This window comes from Oryzias latipes, chromosome 1 (genome assembly GCF_053564925.1).
Source record: "Oryzias latipes strain Hd-rR chromosome 1, Olatipes_Hd-rR_3.1".
Classification (NCBI taxonomy): domain Eukaryota; kingdom Metazoa; phylum Chordata; class Actinopteri; order Beloniformes; family Adrianichthyidae; genus Oryzias; species Oryzias latipes.
Genome location: NC_136237.1, coordinates 39,951,336 through 39,968,092, shown reverse-complemented (window position 1 = coordinate 39,968,092; position 16,757 = coordinate 39,951,336). Strand labels below are relative to the sequence as shown.

General features: G+C 40.8%; 1 protein-coding gene across 3 annotated transcripts; it reads left to right on the top strand.

The window, feature by feature from the left end:
• Window positions 1–309: 309 nt before the first annotated feature.
• On the top strand, window positions 310–16,493 carry tomm20b (translocase of outer mitochondrial membrane 20b). 3 transcript variants are annotated; one of them, XM_078947619.1, is made up of 8 exons: window positions 364–537; window positions 1,554–1,696; window positions 2,255–2,349; window positions 9,110–10,655; window positions 13,024–13,070; window positions 13,862–13,943; window positions 15,686–15,828; window positions 15,910–16,493. In XM_078947619.1, exons 4-8 carry the CDS (start codon window positions 10,532–10,534, stop codon window positions 15,952–15,954), a joined length of 441 nt encoding a protein of 146 aa, XP_078803745.1. In that variant the 5' UTR covers window positions 364–537; window positions 1,554–1,696; window positions 2,255–2,349; window positions 9,110–10,531; the 3' UTR covers window positions 15,955–16,493. The 3 variants fall into 3 exon arrangements, with proteins under 3 accessions (XP_020561557.1, XP_078803745.1, XP_078803746.1); XM_078947620.1 differs by having other exon boundaries at window positions 1,554–1,709; XM_020705898.3 differs by lacking the exon at window positions 2,255–2,349 and having other exon boundaries at window positions 310–537.
• The last annotated feature ends 264 nt before the right edge of the window (window positions 16,494–16,757 follow it).

Below are 16,757 nucleotides of genomic sequence, written 5' to 3'. Positions count from 1 at the left end.
CATGCATTTACTCAGACTTTGAACATGGAAAGCACTGGAGAATGTAGTAACTTTCCCCACCAAGTGGCAACAGCCCAGGCAGTCTCAGACTCATAGTGTTAATCTGAGTTTTCAAAAAAAAAAAAAGTTTTGAAGGTTTTTTCAGGACTATTTGCACTTCTCCAGAAATCCTCTCGGAAATGTGATTGCAAAACTGCGTAGGTCAATATTTCTGAATGAGCTCATCAGCAGAAGCCTTGTCGCCGCACGCCGCTTCCCCGGTGGCTCGTCCTCGTTATCACTGACCCTCTCAGCCAAATTACCCGCCTTCCTCCCCTCCCCTCCCTCTCAGGGTCCTCTCATCCTCAGATGCTGCCACCGCTCAATCAGGCGGGATACGGGCACGTAACCATAGTGACCGCAGCCTGCGAAAGAGAAATGCTAATGCGGGGGACTTTTGAAGGACAATGGATGCAGAAGTGATCCTCAGGAAGAAAGATCTACGGGGGCGGATGAAGCAGTTTGAGTGTCAAGGACTCGTAGGAGATGTCCTCACAGGTGGGTCACAGGTGTTCTGTGCACAGATCAAATGAAATAATTCTCAAACATAAGATGTCACGCTGCTTTGTTCACTTTAGCTTGTTTTTAAAACAAGTTCCAATTAGGTGTGTGATACAATCTTACAGCAGAGATGAATTTATTGCAATTAATGCAGACTTAATGCAAATAAGTGTTTTCACATGGCTTAAAAAAAGAGAAATATAACCTTGCAATAACATTTTGTTTAAAATAAAAGGTTACATTTTGTCTCTTGACAGATTTGGAAGGCATGAAAAAAACAATGAGAATGTTTTCATATAAATACAAGAGATGACTCCACCCACATCATAGAAAAACCCTCCTGCTGGATCCATCTTTCACTAAAATCTGTTTTTGGAGGACTCAGATACAGGGGAAAGGAGACAAATGCAAGGAAGGGGACAGAAAAAGCAAAAAATACAAAACAAGAAGAAGGTTGAATACTGATAAGTAGCATTTGCTGATATTATAGAACATCTTGTTGGAGATTCAGATCATTGATGGCACAACTGGGTGTGGAGAGACTAATAAAGGACGTTTTTTTTCTCATTTAACCCCAGAAGATTTTGAGGTTTGAATAGATTGTAGCCATTATGTATTTTAAATTGACTAGTTGAGGGTTTAGGTTTTCAAACTGTCAAATTACGTTGGCTTGTTTTAATCGTATTACAATCAAGTGAAAAATGTTCTAATAGCATTTTTGAAAAACTGTTACAGGATGTTATAGTTGCATGGAAAACATTTTATGGTGACATTTGTGTAAATTTCTCCACTAAAATACTGTCTGTTCGGTGAATCATGCTTTTTAAATTATTATTTCTTCAAGCAAATTCCTATTCAATTATTTGTTCACTTCACTCTGCATTAAGACGCCCAAGTTCTACAGTCTTTACTTCTATCAGTCCTATAAGTCTTATGGTAAATATGAACTGCATTGCATGTGTGTTTTCTACCTTTGTGTTCATAAACCCTTTTTTCAACATGTGTTGTGTCAGACAAACCTTGGTGAATGTGGAAGCCTGTTCTTCCATCAGACAGCAGCTCGGTGGGCTTTTCTGTGTCTGGAGGCAGCTGCTGAGGAAACTCTCCTTGGCAACCAGTCGTCATGGAAAGAATCAAGTCTGCGCTGTGATTGGTGGTGAGCTGCACTTGTAGGTGTCTGTATGGACACAGTGTTACATAACAGCTGTGTGTTCGGTTCAGGCTTATTGTGTAGGTGCTGTGCTCCCAACATAGTACAGAATGACACATAAATAGAAACCTCTGTTAGACGGTTTGTTATGTCATGATGCACTTTTTTAAATATTTACAACAAAACTGCACCGACAAACTATGTTTTTTAAAGTAGTAGATGGTTTGGACGAGCTTTTATTCTCAAAGGCATCTCTATTCTTTTGTCTTGTTTTTCTATATCTCGATGATGCTACCATAAGAAGATTGCACATTACTAAAATAAATTACATTTTATAAATATGTGCTTTAGAATGAAGCTTCGTTTACTCTTCAGTTTAAATATTCACTTAGTTTGAGATCAAAGGGGTTTGTTGGCGCCTATCAGAGCTTTCATCCAGTCGGCTGACGGGCGCACCCAGCAGAGGTCACCTCACCACATCAGGGCCAAAAAGGATTGAACGACACACCCCTCAGAGCAGCTTCCGACTAATTAATCAACCCGACATGCGTGTTTTTCCGACAGCCTGAAGGCGACAGAACACCCAGAAAAAGCTGCACATGCATGAGAAGGACAGGCAAACTCCACCCTGAAATGGTTGGACTTGACTTCCATGTGAGGTGAGGGCACGGTGCACCTGTCAGCGTCTGTCTGTTAAAAGGTGGCTGCCAGTTTTCGTTTGTTTCTGTGTTAAACGTGACTGTGCGTGTTTGTGACCACATCCGTTTCTGTCGCCATATGCTCAACAGTGGGTCTGTGAAGGTAATTCATGCACGGCATGCCAACACATTTGGTTTCTGCTGGTTGCTATGGCAGCGTGAAAATTTAAATTCAGTTCACCCCACACACCCCAAAAAAAAGTGCAGATTCTCCACAGAGGTCGTCTTGAAAAGCTACACTGAGAACATCAAAAAAATAAAATAAAAAAGAGCAAAAACTAAAACTCTTCATGGCTGTTTGGATCCACTTCATTTCAAACCATGAAGGTTGTTTTCAGACAATTCGGTCCTTTTTGAGTGACAAATCACTAGGGAGAGTATTCTGTGTGTTCGTTGTACTTGGTATGAACTCTGGAGAGGAACAGCTCACTCTTAATGGAAGACAAAGAAAAACTGTACCGCAGAACCAGACTCTGTGAGGGGAACACCGTCCAATTGGGGTCAGGGAGGACAAAAAGCCTCCAACATAATTTTCCAAACTGTCTTACATACCCACTCTTTGTGGGAAAATTGTTGTTTTTGGTGTTTTTTACAAGTTCCTGCAGTATTTTTGTGATTGTGGGTGACAACTATGACATATATTAAACTGGAAATTGCAATTCTGACTACTTTTTTATTAAAATTGTTCTGGATCAGCAGCAGACAAAAGAATGCTGCAGATAAAAAGGTTGCCTTTGTGACATAGAAAACACGCTGGGTGGGCCACAAGCTCCCTGCTCCGCTCCATTCTGGTGCCTCCATGAACATCTTTGTTTTTGCCTGGATAGCTTCTATTTTACTTGCCCTTTTTTTTACACTACGAATGTTAGGGAGAGTGCTTAAATAAAGAGCTCTCAGCAATGACAATGGAAATTGGGGGTGGGGTTGCTCTGCGCCAGTGGTCCCGTCCACAACTTGAAAGCGAATTTCTAATCAACTACTGCTGCTCTGCTGAAAATATGTCCTATAAAACAACAAATGTTTTTAAAAAAATCTTTCCTAAAAGCTGCATATACATAATTGAAAGATCAAAAGATGATCGGAGTGAGACTTTAAACCCCTTTCAGAGTAACAAAGTTGCTGGAGCCTGTCCCAGAGACTGTGGGGGTACAGCCGGGACAGGTTGCCAGTCTGTCACAGAGCTAACTGCACCGGTGACATATACATTTGCAGATTATAGAGGACAGAAAAACTGCTCATCCTAAAATGCCCCCAAAGGGATTGGTGTTAGGTCTGTATGACAGACATATACACACTCTGTTTGACATCAATGATCCCTGTTGTCACTCAATGGATTCTGACTGGAAAATGTCTTTCATTTCTTCCTTTTACACACAGCAAACAGATTTGCATCTTAAATTTGAAATCAAATCTTTAAAATCTTTCAGAAAATGTCTATCTAGAAAACTCAAAATTTGATCGGAGCATGCAAAATGATTCTATCCCACTGAACATTCGCTCACCTGGTCTTTACATGGTGTGTACCATGTGGTTAAACTTTGGCCTTCAAAGCTGGATCCGTATGGGGTCTTCAGGGGCCCCAGCTGTGACTGTGCACGGAGGGCCGAAGAAGCACCAACCTAGTAATAAAATGAAGTCTATCTAAGCTGATTGCTGCAGCCCAAATAAGCATTATTCATTTTTCTTATGGTTTCCATATGCTTTCACCACATAAAGCGCTCATGCTGCCAAATTCACATAGGACCCCCATTTGTCTCCATCTGCAACTCAAGTCCACTTCTGTTTGGTTGGGAGGCTTGGCTATGATGCCCACACACACATGTTGGCTGATGTTCCTACAATGACCACCATTGTTGGGGTTTTGCACAAACTAGGAAACCTGAGCTTTGGCCACCATTTCCTCTGATTGTTTTAACAGAAAGAGGTTTGTAACTGTGAGTTCCCATTTGTTATTGAATGCAACAAAAGTAAGATAAAGTTCTCAACGAATGTTGCTCCTGCAGTCAATCATTTTGACCATTTGAGGTCAAAAACTTAAACAAAAATGGAGCAGAAGTGAATTGGGTCACAAACATTCACTCCAGAGCTCTGGCGGTTGCATAAAACTATCCAGTAGAGAAACGAGATCAAACACTGAGCCTCTGAGCCGATGAAGGCTCCACTTTCCATATGTTATGTAACTTGTTTAAAGTGCCAATCCTGCATTCCTTCCACAGTAGAAAATGCTTATTTTACATTTTCACATTATGTCCCTCCACCATCCTGCTTGTGTATCTGTGGAGATGTATACAGTTGTGTGTCTTGGTTTGTCTCAGCTGTCCTTATGTGTGGATACGGGCTGTCTGCGGGCGAAACATTTGGCAAACCTGTACAGGTTACGTAGGTGGCTCACATCAAAATTTAGGATCGTAGACCACTGGATGAGGCCGTAGAGAGAAAATGTTCATGCGCATTTTTTCTAGACGGCATGCTGTTGGCTACAGGTCGTAGCGAATACTTAACACAGGTAAGGAAAGGTGAAGTATGTGAGACACAGGCACGTCGTATGAATTTTGCCTTTTTCGACCTCACACAGGGGTTATTCACTTGAGTAGTGCACGCTCCTTACGCCCCTGAGTATGTAGCCTGACTGTTAGCAATAAAGGAAATTAAACAGAGTGTAGTTTGTGTGGGTGTCTTATGGGCAGTTATGTATCAGCATTTTTGCGCAATCAGTAAAGAGCAAGTATGTGCACCTCAGTACCTGTACGTCATAAGTGCGTGCAACTTACATCATCCTTACAAATACTCAACGATCCATTCACTACACTCACGATAATGGTACGTAACATTTTCATGACGTCCCTTAAGATGGCCACACGGGCTTCAAAAGGTACTGGGCACTCCTCTCTACAATCCTATGTATAGGCAACCCAAAAACCCACAGCATCCATACGTGCCAACATTCACACAGGGGCGTTTGACAAAGGCTAAATATTGTCTTTGGATTTCTCTTCTGCTTTTCCAGCTTCTTTACAGTGGTACTTCGAGCAGCAGCGATAGTCGCCTTTCGAGGAGCTTTCTTCTCAACGGTAACTCCAAGCATCCATCGTCCTCATGTTCCTCCTTCTCCTGCCGTGTCCTCTGTGCCTGACCAGAAGAACGTTTCAAATAATTGCAGACAGTGGAGCGCTGTAATTTCAGTCTCTCTCTTCCAGTTGGTGGTTTGACAATAAAAGGATGCTGCACCTGGAGAGTGCATACAGTCGGTAATGGATCAGGGATCAGGTAAAAATAACTGGGGATGCAGAGTGAGGGGGGCAGACACATGATTCCATCCCCCTGAAGCTGCCAGGCCTGTGGTTTCATCTGAACCTTTGCTGCTCTGTGAGATGAGCGGATACAGATTTTTTTTTCCCTGGAAAACAACGCTTTGAACTCAGGTTTGCCTTTCTCTGAAAGACACAGCCGTGCTTCAGATTGAGTTCAGATGTGTAGTGCAGTTGGCAGCTCTTGCTCTGTTATTCAATCCAGAAGTGATGAATAACGGCTATAAGTGTTTTATGACAAGCAAAAGAGGTGGACTGAGGCATTCTTTACCGTTTTTCTCCATTGAATTGGCTCATTTCTTAAACCTGAAATGACATTCTCAAAACTAAATGGACAAATCTCCAAACTAACTTGTACTTGTTCACAACAGAAAGTAATTTCTCATTGCTTTCATCCATTTAAATTGTCTTAATCTAAGTCTCAAGTGTGTCGGGGGTTTTGTACAAGTAGTATAGAGTTAGCCCAATGAACCCATGTATGGCACATTCTATAATTACTTAGATCTTGTTGATCTAAACTGAATAGCCAATTATCAGTCTAATGACCATTCTTTTCAAAACATGTCAGCAAGGATTCAGTGTGGGAGCCGTCATATGCACAATCATTTTTTTCAATTTTCAAAATTAGTCCAGAAAATTGTATGAACAACAAACATGCATTTCTTGTTAAGTTTAAGACAATTATTGACGCTCAGGTGAAATGAAAACTTCACTGATGAATGAAGAGTTTTCCAGTCAGCCGGTTAGTTCTGTTACCTCTATGATGGTGAATCCTGCCAAACATATAAAAATGGGCCAGGGCCATTCGTAGTATGAGCATGGATGTACCTCACCAACAAAATGAGCACAGTCAACATCCTGCTGGAAGAAGGAGAAGATGAGCAGCAGAAGAGGAGCAGGAGGAGTGAGGATGTGTTGTGGTGGAATAAGAGGTCTCTGCTTCAAGTGATGGATGTTGCATGTGAGAACATCGCAGGGGATCAGGATGGTGGGGCATTTACGTCTTTTCTTCCTTCGCTGCATTGGAAGGAAAATATCCACTGCCATGTAGATAAAAAATCTCTGGCCAAATAGAGAGGAGCGAGTGGCTGGACAGAAGCATGAAGACTTGGCCAATCAGGAGTGAGCTTATTGGAAGTCAACACCCATAGCACTTGAAAAATCTGGCAATCAAAGGTTTTTCAACCCTGGACGAAGGGGACGCCTACTTTTATTGAGCATCTGATTCATCAGATTATAACTTGAACAATTTGAACATTAAAAAAAAAGGTATCGGAGCAAGAATGGTTATTCTGAACAATAGAATGACTGAATAACAGCTGTTTGTTTCTCCATGAAAGAAAATGGGATTTTGGCTTCTTAGAGCCAGCTGGTACTTCCTGTTTGGAGCACCAGGGGGTAGAGGTCACACAGTCCCGTTTTTATGTACAGCCAATGGCGTGTACTTACAGGATACTACTATAGCACTATCCCAAAATGCTTTGCCATCACACGTCTCATTCACCCATGTACACACACGTTGACGTACTGATGGTGACAGAGCTGCCAGTGCTACCAGATCATCTGGAATGTGGGGTGTAGTGTCTTGCCCAAGGACACTTTGGCACATGGGCGAGCAAAGCGAGAACAAACCTGCAACCTTCCAATCTGTACCACAGAGATAGAGGAAATCAATCACATCTGATCACAGAGCTACTGTTGACACGCTAAGGAGTAAAGCTGATTTGTGAGAGTGCGGATACCTTCTGGTCGATCTGAAAGGTTCAGAGGTTACTGGGTCAAACAGTCCCAGGAGTTGAGCAGACAGATTGTCGCACAGAGAGGATTTGGTTTCCGCTTCACCACGCTCAAGCAGCTCAGGAGCAACATCCCAGCCAGACGTCTCCTTTTCATTGGATAATAAAAGAAAAGGAGACGGATATTAATGGTGTTAGCCAAAAACTGAATAGCAAATCATGAAAAAAAAAACCTTTTTGTACTTTACAAGAAAAAAGGTTTAACTTACGATGAAAACAAAACAAATTAGAGCAGAGTTTTGGGCGGAACCTAAAGTTAATAATGAATAATCAAAACAGAGATTATTGTAGAGACACCATAACTTTAAATCACTACTTAAATGCAGGTTTACACAGCAAAACACAAAGCAGACCAAAGGACAAAGTTCAAAGTATCAGCATTCCTACTAGAGAAAGGTTGCAGCTCATTTTAATTTGCAACTTATCTTTGTTTTGTACAATTTTCCTAAAGGTACAATTTTTTACAAAGTTACAAAAATCAAAGTTCGATTTTAAAAAATCATCCACACTGCCTTTGGAAATGCATGTTCAAGCATCCACTTGCAATGAAAAGTAGAAGCATGTAAACACATGCTTTGGACTTCTGCGCTTCACACGTAGCAGCACCAGTTTTTAGGACCATTTTGGGGCTCTAAGTACAAGCTGCGTGGTCACTGAACACGTGTTGAAGGTTAGACCAGGTCGAACTTTGACCAATCAGGGACTTGGATTTGATAGTGACCCATTTATTTATTTATTTATGCCTTTAATTCACAATAGTGCCAAATATTTGAAAATTGATTGTGGATAAGAAATTAATATGTGTAGTTTTGCTGGAACTTCCCGACATCAAGTCTTTTAAATATCGGAATAGAGCTGTGAAAGAAAAAGCAAGATTTGCGAGGTTTGTACCTCCCGACATCTCACACCAAGCCTCCTCCAACTGTAGGTGGCGGACATGCACTAGTAAACAGTAGAAAAAGAAAAAGAAGGAAAAGCTCCTCCCTGCTTGTCCAGTGTGAACACTGTGGGTCATGTGCGTGTTAATGAACCTGCGTTTAGCTAGTACTTGTGTTGTGTCTGTAGCTTCAGAGAAGGGGTTTTCCACAATCATACTGTAAGTGAAAGTATAAAGTGAGCTCATAAATACTGTTCTTCCTAAAGGTACTCAGTTAAGTAACTACGTGAAGGTAACTGTGACTGTATGCAGTCTGTGTATTATTTAGGTTTTACTGGAATAAGAATCTGATTGTTGCTGGTTATTACTGAAAAAACCCCAAAGACTTCAAAGGTCTTTTTACACCCTAATAAATTATTTTTGTTTTTGTTGTTTTCTTTTAGGAACTGTATTTGGCAAAAAATCAAATCAAATCAATGTCTCAAACATTTTTCTTTACAAATTTTAGATAATATTTGATTTAAATATCTATCGGATTTCCATATGTCAGCCCCAAACAGCAGTTGCTTTGGACATTAGTGAACACAATAATAAAAACATGAGCACACTGAGGGGACAATGCTAAAATATGATCAATTAAAAACCAAATCATCCACATTTATGCCATGTTGGTGTTTGAATTTCATTGACAGATTCCACTTTGTGTCATCACGCACCTCTCATCCTCTCTGTCTGTGCAGGCTTGGGCCTGCTGGCAGTCGTCAGAGGAGGCTTCACACGGAGAGCCGCCATCTGTGGAGAACAGGATGCTGCCAAAGCAAACACACTTCACACACATGCCAGGAAGCACCGAAGATACACCGAAAGAAAAGAGATATGTCAAGCTACACTTGAATAACATGGAGACTATCTGATACACAGACACTGGGTTTAGAACTGTCCAAAAAATACATTCAAATGAAATATACTGGGGTTTAAATGGCAGCAAATGGAGAAAAACTGAAAATAATTTGATGAAATGACTTACAAAAAATGAATTAATAAATAAAAGAAAAAAGTAACTGAGTGTAAAATGTCAGATTATCAGTTTATTTTTCTTAGTAAAACAGGGTGGTTTGCATTTGATGCTTCAGAGGAGTCAGGTACAAGTCAGTCGTCGGCTGTATTAAATAACCGAAGCTGATCTTCTCACACTAACAGTAAACAGTCCTTCCTGCTGTGTGAATGGACTCTGAAAGTGCATGAGGCTGCCACAGTTTTGTGGTGCACCCAGAAAGATGCACACTCTCTGATTTCACTGTTGTGTAACGTTCATTCATGCTGGAGTCGGTGAGCTGTCTTTTTAAATCCTGAAAACACACAGGCCTCAGCGTATTAAGATATCACAGTCTGACAGGATGTAGACCCTGCACATGCACAGCTGGTAAAACTGTATTTGTGCATTAATGCATGTGTGTGTGCACTGTGACCTCTGCAATAGAACCACAGCTACCCCTGCTGGAAGATCGCAGACATTCTCCTCTCCTCATCAGATTCAACATTTCTCGCAGAATAATTTTTTTCTTAGACTGGAAACAAAAGGTTTAATGCATTTCAAAGAGTTGTATTTATATGTAGTCTGTATATGATATATCATTTGTATACACAATGTGCATTTTTATAGCAGACCCATTACATAAGAAACAAGAGTAAATGGTTCAGCTTGCTGTGTCACACTACTCTATCTACTGCCACCTGGTGGGATAGTTAAAATGTGTGTAATTCTTGTAATCAATTATATTATTATGGTAGCTACTAATATTATAATTAATTTAAAACGTGTTGAATAAATAAATACTTTAATTTTTACTATTTAATTTTTATTTTTGATGTTATTCTAAAATAAGTATAAACGTAATGACTTATTTGCCTTACACGTATGATGGCTCTGAAATATATGCCACAAATTGTTGATTTAAACTTTTAAAACACGACAAAATACCCTATTTCTGTGCATTATAATCAGGCACTTTCGTCGGCTACAGTCTGTCAAACGGCGGGGTCCTTTTGGGTCCTTCCTTCTTCCAGCCCTGCTGGCCGCCTGACAGAAACGGGCTGCGCCGGGAACCAAAAACGCTCAAATTTAGCAACATCTCTTCGAAACAGAGCAGCTGCTGGACTCGATGATGGGCAGCAGGACGAGCGCGATCGCTGCGGGCGTTTGCGGGGCTCTGTTTGTCGGTTACTGCATCTATTTTGATAGAAAACGGCGGAGTGACCCCAACTTCAAGAACAGGCTGCAGGAACGTGAGTGCTGACCTCCCTCCTCCTCCTCACCTTCATCGGGTTGTTCGGGACTTAATTCGGATCGGTCGATCTCATTCTAAACCCCCGAAATGTCAATTTTGGTATTATAGTAAACCATTTTTCGCGTTTCTCCTTAGTTTTGTCTAATTCTGCGTTTTCCACCATTAAGCTGAGCTCGATTCGTTGTTACTAAGGCAACGTTATGACAAATCAAGGAAGTGAACGCCAAAAAAAACGCCTAATAATAAAGGACGATAAAGAAGAAATAGTAGTACTAACATCAACTACGATGATGATAACAAATAAGGGGATATTAACATTTTTTAAATCATTGTTGGTTGTTAACTTTCATTAAACAAAGAAATGTTAATATTTTAAAGTAAATGTAGCTAATTTTTTATGTTTTTAAATTGTTAAAGCATAATAAAATAAATGGCTCCATGTCTATTTACAAATGTGGCATTTATATTTAGACAATGTCAGATTAACAGGATCTATATTGTCGTTTTGATGCCTTAACAAAATTATTTTTTTTTTAAAGAAAGATGCTGGCTGAAGATGGTAAGAACTTTTTATTATCAACAGTGAAACGAGGACCGTACAGACATGGGCTCTCAGGCTAGGAAAGAAGCCATTACTCCAAAAGAAACCTAGAAAAGCCAAATTAGAGTGTGCTAATGCACACAGAGGTAAAGACTTTCATTTTTGGAGACAAGTCCTGTGGTCTGACGAGACTAAAATGGAACTGTTTGTCCACAATGACCATTGTCGCGTTTGGAAGACTGCAGGCCTTGGAACAGCATCCCAACTGTAAAACATGGGGGTGGTAGCATCATGTTGTGGGGTTGTTTTGCTGCAGGGACTGGTGTACTTCACAAAATAGATGGCGTCATGAGGAAAGAACAGCATGTGGAAATATTGAAGCAACATCTGAAGACATCAGCCAGAAAGGTGAAGCTTTGGCACAATGGGATCTTCCAAGTGGACAATGACCCGAAGCTACTGCCAAACTGGTTACAAAGTGGCTTAAGGATGACAAAGTCATTGTTTTGGAGCGGTCATCACAGAGCCCGGATCTAAATCCTATTGAACATTTTCGGTCAGGGCTGTAAAGGCGTGTACCTGCAAGGCTGTCCACAAACTTGGCTCAGTTACACCAGTTCTGTCTGGACGAATGGGCAAAAAGTCCTACCAAATCATGTGAGAAGCTTGTGGAAGGTTATCCAAGACGTTTGACCCAAGTACTGCAGTTTAAAGGCAATAGTGCCAAATACTCATGAAATGTATTACTTTGATAAAAGTAAATGGGGAAAAAAATGGCTTTAAAAAACCCTAACCTTATTATTCTAACATTTAGCAAATTTAAATAATCTTGTTAATTATAATTGACCCCAAAACAGAAAAAAAAAATAGTTTTTTTTTCATGTCTGACGGTGAGAAAAAAGAAGCAAATGTGTGTTGTTATGTGGTGTACGTAAACTTCTGGTTTAAACTGTAACTTTATAAAAACCTCAGACACAAATGATCAGAGAACCTCAACATACATAATTCCATACAGTTTGTTGGAGAAAAGTTCATTCTTTACCGAATCTTTGTGAGAATTTACTTTAATGTGTTCTAAAATGTTGGATGAACACCTTATTTCGGGGCTCTGGTTGTCCATATCTATGTAAAATATTAAACAAGTTATAATTATGTCCATTTATAACAAGCCAAATAAACATGGTAGATGTTTTTCTTGGTCTTTTACGAGGAACTGATATTTTGACTATTTTAATTATGGCCTACCTCAGCCTTTCCATGTTAAAAAAACCTGTTTTCCTTTAATTCTGTGCAGAATAAATGGCTGCATATCCTCTTAGACTTTTTGAAAACATCACTAAATGTCTGCAGTGAAGCTCGTGCAAATGTCCAAGCTTCTCTGGAGATTGTCATCGTTCATCTTTTAGGTTTGACTCATCAGCTGTTACAGGGTTTGACTAACTAGAAATGTCTGGGTTTAAAAATTAAAAACTCAGCCTGCAGAAAAATGGGATTCACAAAGACAGTGAGAGCTGGGCTTCCAGCCAAATGGAGATCATCACAGCGACGGATGCTGCAGTGCTGACATGCTGCTTCTGTTCAAAGCTTCCCATTTGTGAAGGATTAGGAGCTTCTTTGGAGGAGCTTCCACCTGGCGACCTTTGGTTGACCACGCTGAGCCGTCTCTGCTGCTCCTAGTCTGACGCTGAGCAGCTTTACACACATGATGACATGTTATTTGTCCAAAACCCACGTTGTTGTTTAGTGGGTGTTGGAGCTAAAGCCGCTGCTGAGCTGTGACTGCTTCATCATTTACGTCTAACGTGTTTTCCTTTTTGTGTTTTAGGGAGAAGAAAACAGAAAGCGGCCAAAGAGCGGGCGGGACTGTCAAAGGTGAGCATGTCACAGGACTGAACCCCACCTTGAATGGGACTGTGACTGTAAAGCGCTTTGGGCTTGGTAGAAAAGCATTTTGCAAGTATACGCCATATACCTGGAAGGTTGTGAGTTAAAATCCGAGTCATACTAAAGTCTCTAAGAATGGGAGCCAATGCCTGGCACTCATCATTTAGTGGTTGGATTAGGAGGTTAAACCAACAGATGGTTCTCGAGCGCAGCTTCCAGGGGATGGGTGGGCCAAATGCAGAGAAGGGGATTTGAACTTTAACTTTAACTTTGAATGTGTTCCCAGTGGTCTCTTAATTATGATTATGCTGTTTTAGGCAAAACTGAAAAAAAAAAACAATTTGTTGTGCCTTGAGCAACAGTAGTTCCTCCGAGGAGGAGCAACCCCGTGCCTCTTCCCATCACCCATAACTGAGAGTTCTTTGTTTACATACTCTCCCACTAGCGTACAACCCCTTCCTAGCATTACTGGTTTAGCAAAACAATGGCGAGCAACCTATTTGTCTGCAAGTGAATGCATCAGAATGGGGGCGGAGCATGGAGCTTGTCACTGGCCTACAGCTGTTTCCACGTCACGAATACGCTCTTTTTCAAACAGCATTTTTTTCATCTGCCCCTGATTCACAATTTGCATAAAGAAATTCTTAGAAATGCAAATTTTAAGGCCACAAGAACATGTTAAATGTCCTTTAATGTCTGTGCATTCTTAGCAGAAAAAAAAACAGTATCATTTGGTCATCAGACTTCCTTCTTTTGGTGAAATGTTTTTCTTTCTGCAGCTTCCAGACCTGAAGGACGCAGAGGCGGTGCAGAAGTTTTTTCTGGAGGAGATCCAGCTGGGGGAGGAGCTGCTGGCTCAGGGTAACCTTTACACGTTCACTAAACCAGTGCTTTTCAACCTTTGTTAAACCACGGCACACTTTAAAAATCCCGCGGCACACTAGCATCCAAAAAAAAAAAAGAAAAAAAAAAAGGAGAAACTCATTCTGTATTGATCTACAGCCACTCTGCAATCTCACATGCATTTTTGTGATAATTGTGGCAGAAAAAGTTGGAAGCTACAGCTGTTTTTTCTAAAAGATGGAATAAAAGTTAAGTTAAGATTTAAAAACTGTGTTCATTGTGGTTTCAAGACGTTTAACAACGAAGATTCATTGTACGCTAAGACGCTGTCACTTTAACCCAATGCATCATGGGAGATGTAGTGCAAACAGCCACCGAACTCAGACAGACTGGCATCTCTGAGTTTCATTGTTTTGTTCACTTGTTCCACGGTCTGATACCGGATTTTGTGGAAAGCTACACCGCTACAGACGAGCTTTAGATGGTATTTTTGTTAGAACTGAGAGATTTTATTAGCAGAATCTGAAAAAGGAAGTGAAGACTTTAACCACTTCTGACTGGTCAGACTGATGACATGTGATTAAGCCTCCAAGAATGATTGGTGGAGAGTCAAGAATGACGGTACCGTCATTCTTATCAAAATGTCTTTAATAGAATCAAATAAACACGAAGAAAAAAGTATTTTATGATCTTTCATATTCCTAACTACTCAGTGTTTTATCAGGGTCTGTTTGGATGAACACAGAGCTGAAATCCTGGAGATGGAAAATGTTTTTAGATCAGTCAATGAGAGCAATTTCCCACAGCACATTGGTTGAAAAACACTGCACTAAACTCTGCGGCCAAAAACATTTGGATTAAGTTTGAGCGTCATTTCTAAATGCAAGCTTATATTGAGGCAGCAGCTTCAGAACGAATGGGGGGGGAAAAAAACAAAAAAAAGGCCAACGCCGAAGATGAAACAGAGAGAGATGCATAACAGACTGAACACTGTGCTGAAAACATTACAGATGATGTTGTCTGAAAGTTTACAAGAGGTTATTCAGACCCACAGCGGCCCAGTTTATGTGTGTTCTGTTTTTATTTGAAACTAGCTATTTTTTTCTTACATTTCTAAAGTAAGATAATAAAAAAATAATGACCCACGATGGGTGAAAACCACAAAGTTTTAGACGTTTTAAGGCTGTAAAAATCCCCACTATTTGAAAACTTTTCTCTAACAAACCTCAACATTTTAGCTCTTTTCTTTCTGGCTTAAACTCTCAAAGTTCAAACCTTCGTAGAAAATTAAATCCAGTATTGAAGAATGAAACCAAAGATCTGATAGCGACCGACAATTTATGTAAATTTAGCAAATTAAACGCATTCTTTACAGGAGATTGATTGACACGGTCAGCAGCCAATCAGGATGCAGAGCATGATGTCCTGTTGATGCTAAATTGCTCTAAATGTGTGTATATTTAGCAACCTGCTGTGTAATGTTATGAGTATGCTGTTAATAAAGTTATTCAAACAGTGGATTCACGTTTATGAATATATCTGGAAAATACCAGTTTTAGTGACGCAGCTGATGTTGGTGTCTGATATTTTTTTTAGCTTCCACTTTGACAGTTATGGTTTAGGGGAAAATCTCTCACATTTAATGGTTCCTACACAGAAGTTCAGTTAACCTGCAACCAAAAAAAACACTTTTCTAAAGAATGTTTCAGGCCAAAACACGCTTGATGAAACTGTTGGCTCTTTAACCTTGGTCCCTGCAGGAGACTACGAGAAAGGAGTGGATCACCTGACCAACGCCATCGCGGTGTGCGGTCAGCCTCAGCAGCTGCTGCAGGTGCTGCAGCAGACTCTGCCTCCTCCCGTCTTCCAGATGCTGCTCACCAAACTGCCCAGCATCAGTCAGGTATTTAAAGTGCACATCCCGCCGCGTGACCTTCCCATAACGATCCGACGCTTCATCTGTGGGTGTCGTGTTTTTCCGCAGCGCATCGTGAGCGCACAGAGCCTGAGCGAGGATGATATAGAATAAGGAAGCGGATCGTCCTGCTTGTCCTCCTCTTCCTCACGTGCACCTTCTTCCATCCTAAACAGCCTGCCAGCCCGGTGACTCCACTGCTCCGGCCATCACTTCCCACCAGGACGGAACAAAGGGATTTAGATTTTTATGCTGTCAGTGTCGGTTATTTTAAACATTACATACCCGTTTTGGGGTATCAGGAAAAAAAATCATGCGTTTAATTTGATGTTCACGCACGCAGACGTTTGGAAACGGCAGGAAGGCGTTTATAACTGGACTCCCTCCCTCAGGGTGGGAGTAGGAAACATCCTGAATGCAACGTTCTGAAGGATTTACTCAGCCTGACATGTTTGTTCCAACCGTCTACACCACGATATCAACTGTTGTGCCGCAGAAACCGATTCATCCGGATACTTTGAGTATTTATTATCAGTTATTGTTACGTTCAACTTGAAAACGCTTTTTTAAAGTGATTTAAAAAAAAAATAAAAGGTTACGTTCAGTCAAAAAAAAGATGACCCTTCTGGGGAAAATAAAACCTTCAAAAAGTCTCACTTGGTCTCCTGAGAGTTTGTGTCTTTGTAGGCCGACGAACGACAGCAGCTTTGTTTGATTCCACCACAACAACTGACCTGACCTGCAAATCGCCCAAACGCCTGATCTTGCAGAGCTGTTTACGTTTGATTTGCAGAGGTTGGCTGCAACTGATCGTCTTTGGAGCTTCTGTCAAACTCTTCCCAGTGGTCTTTTAATTATCACTATCCTGTTTTTAGCCAAAATGTAACATTTCTAGAACCGTTTCTAGAAATGCCCCC

Bases quoted from the DNA above. Each gene is read 5' to 3' on its own strand.
- tomm20b (XM_020705898.3), top strand. From the start codon at position 10,532: ATGATGGGCAGCAGGACGAGCGCGATCGCTGCGGGCGTTTGCGGGGCT. The intron at 13,071-13,861 runs GTGAGCATGTCA...TTCTTTCTGCAG, and splicing joins AGCGGGCGGGACTGTCAAAG to CTTCCAGACCTGAAGGACGC. The intron at 15,829-15,909 runs GTATTTAAAGTG...GTTTTTCCGCAG, and splicing joins AACTGCCCAGCATCAGTCAG to CGCATCGTGAGCGCACAGAG.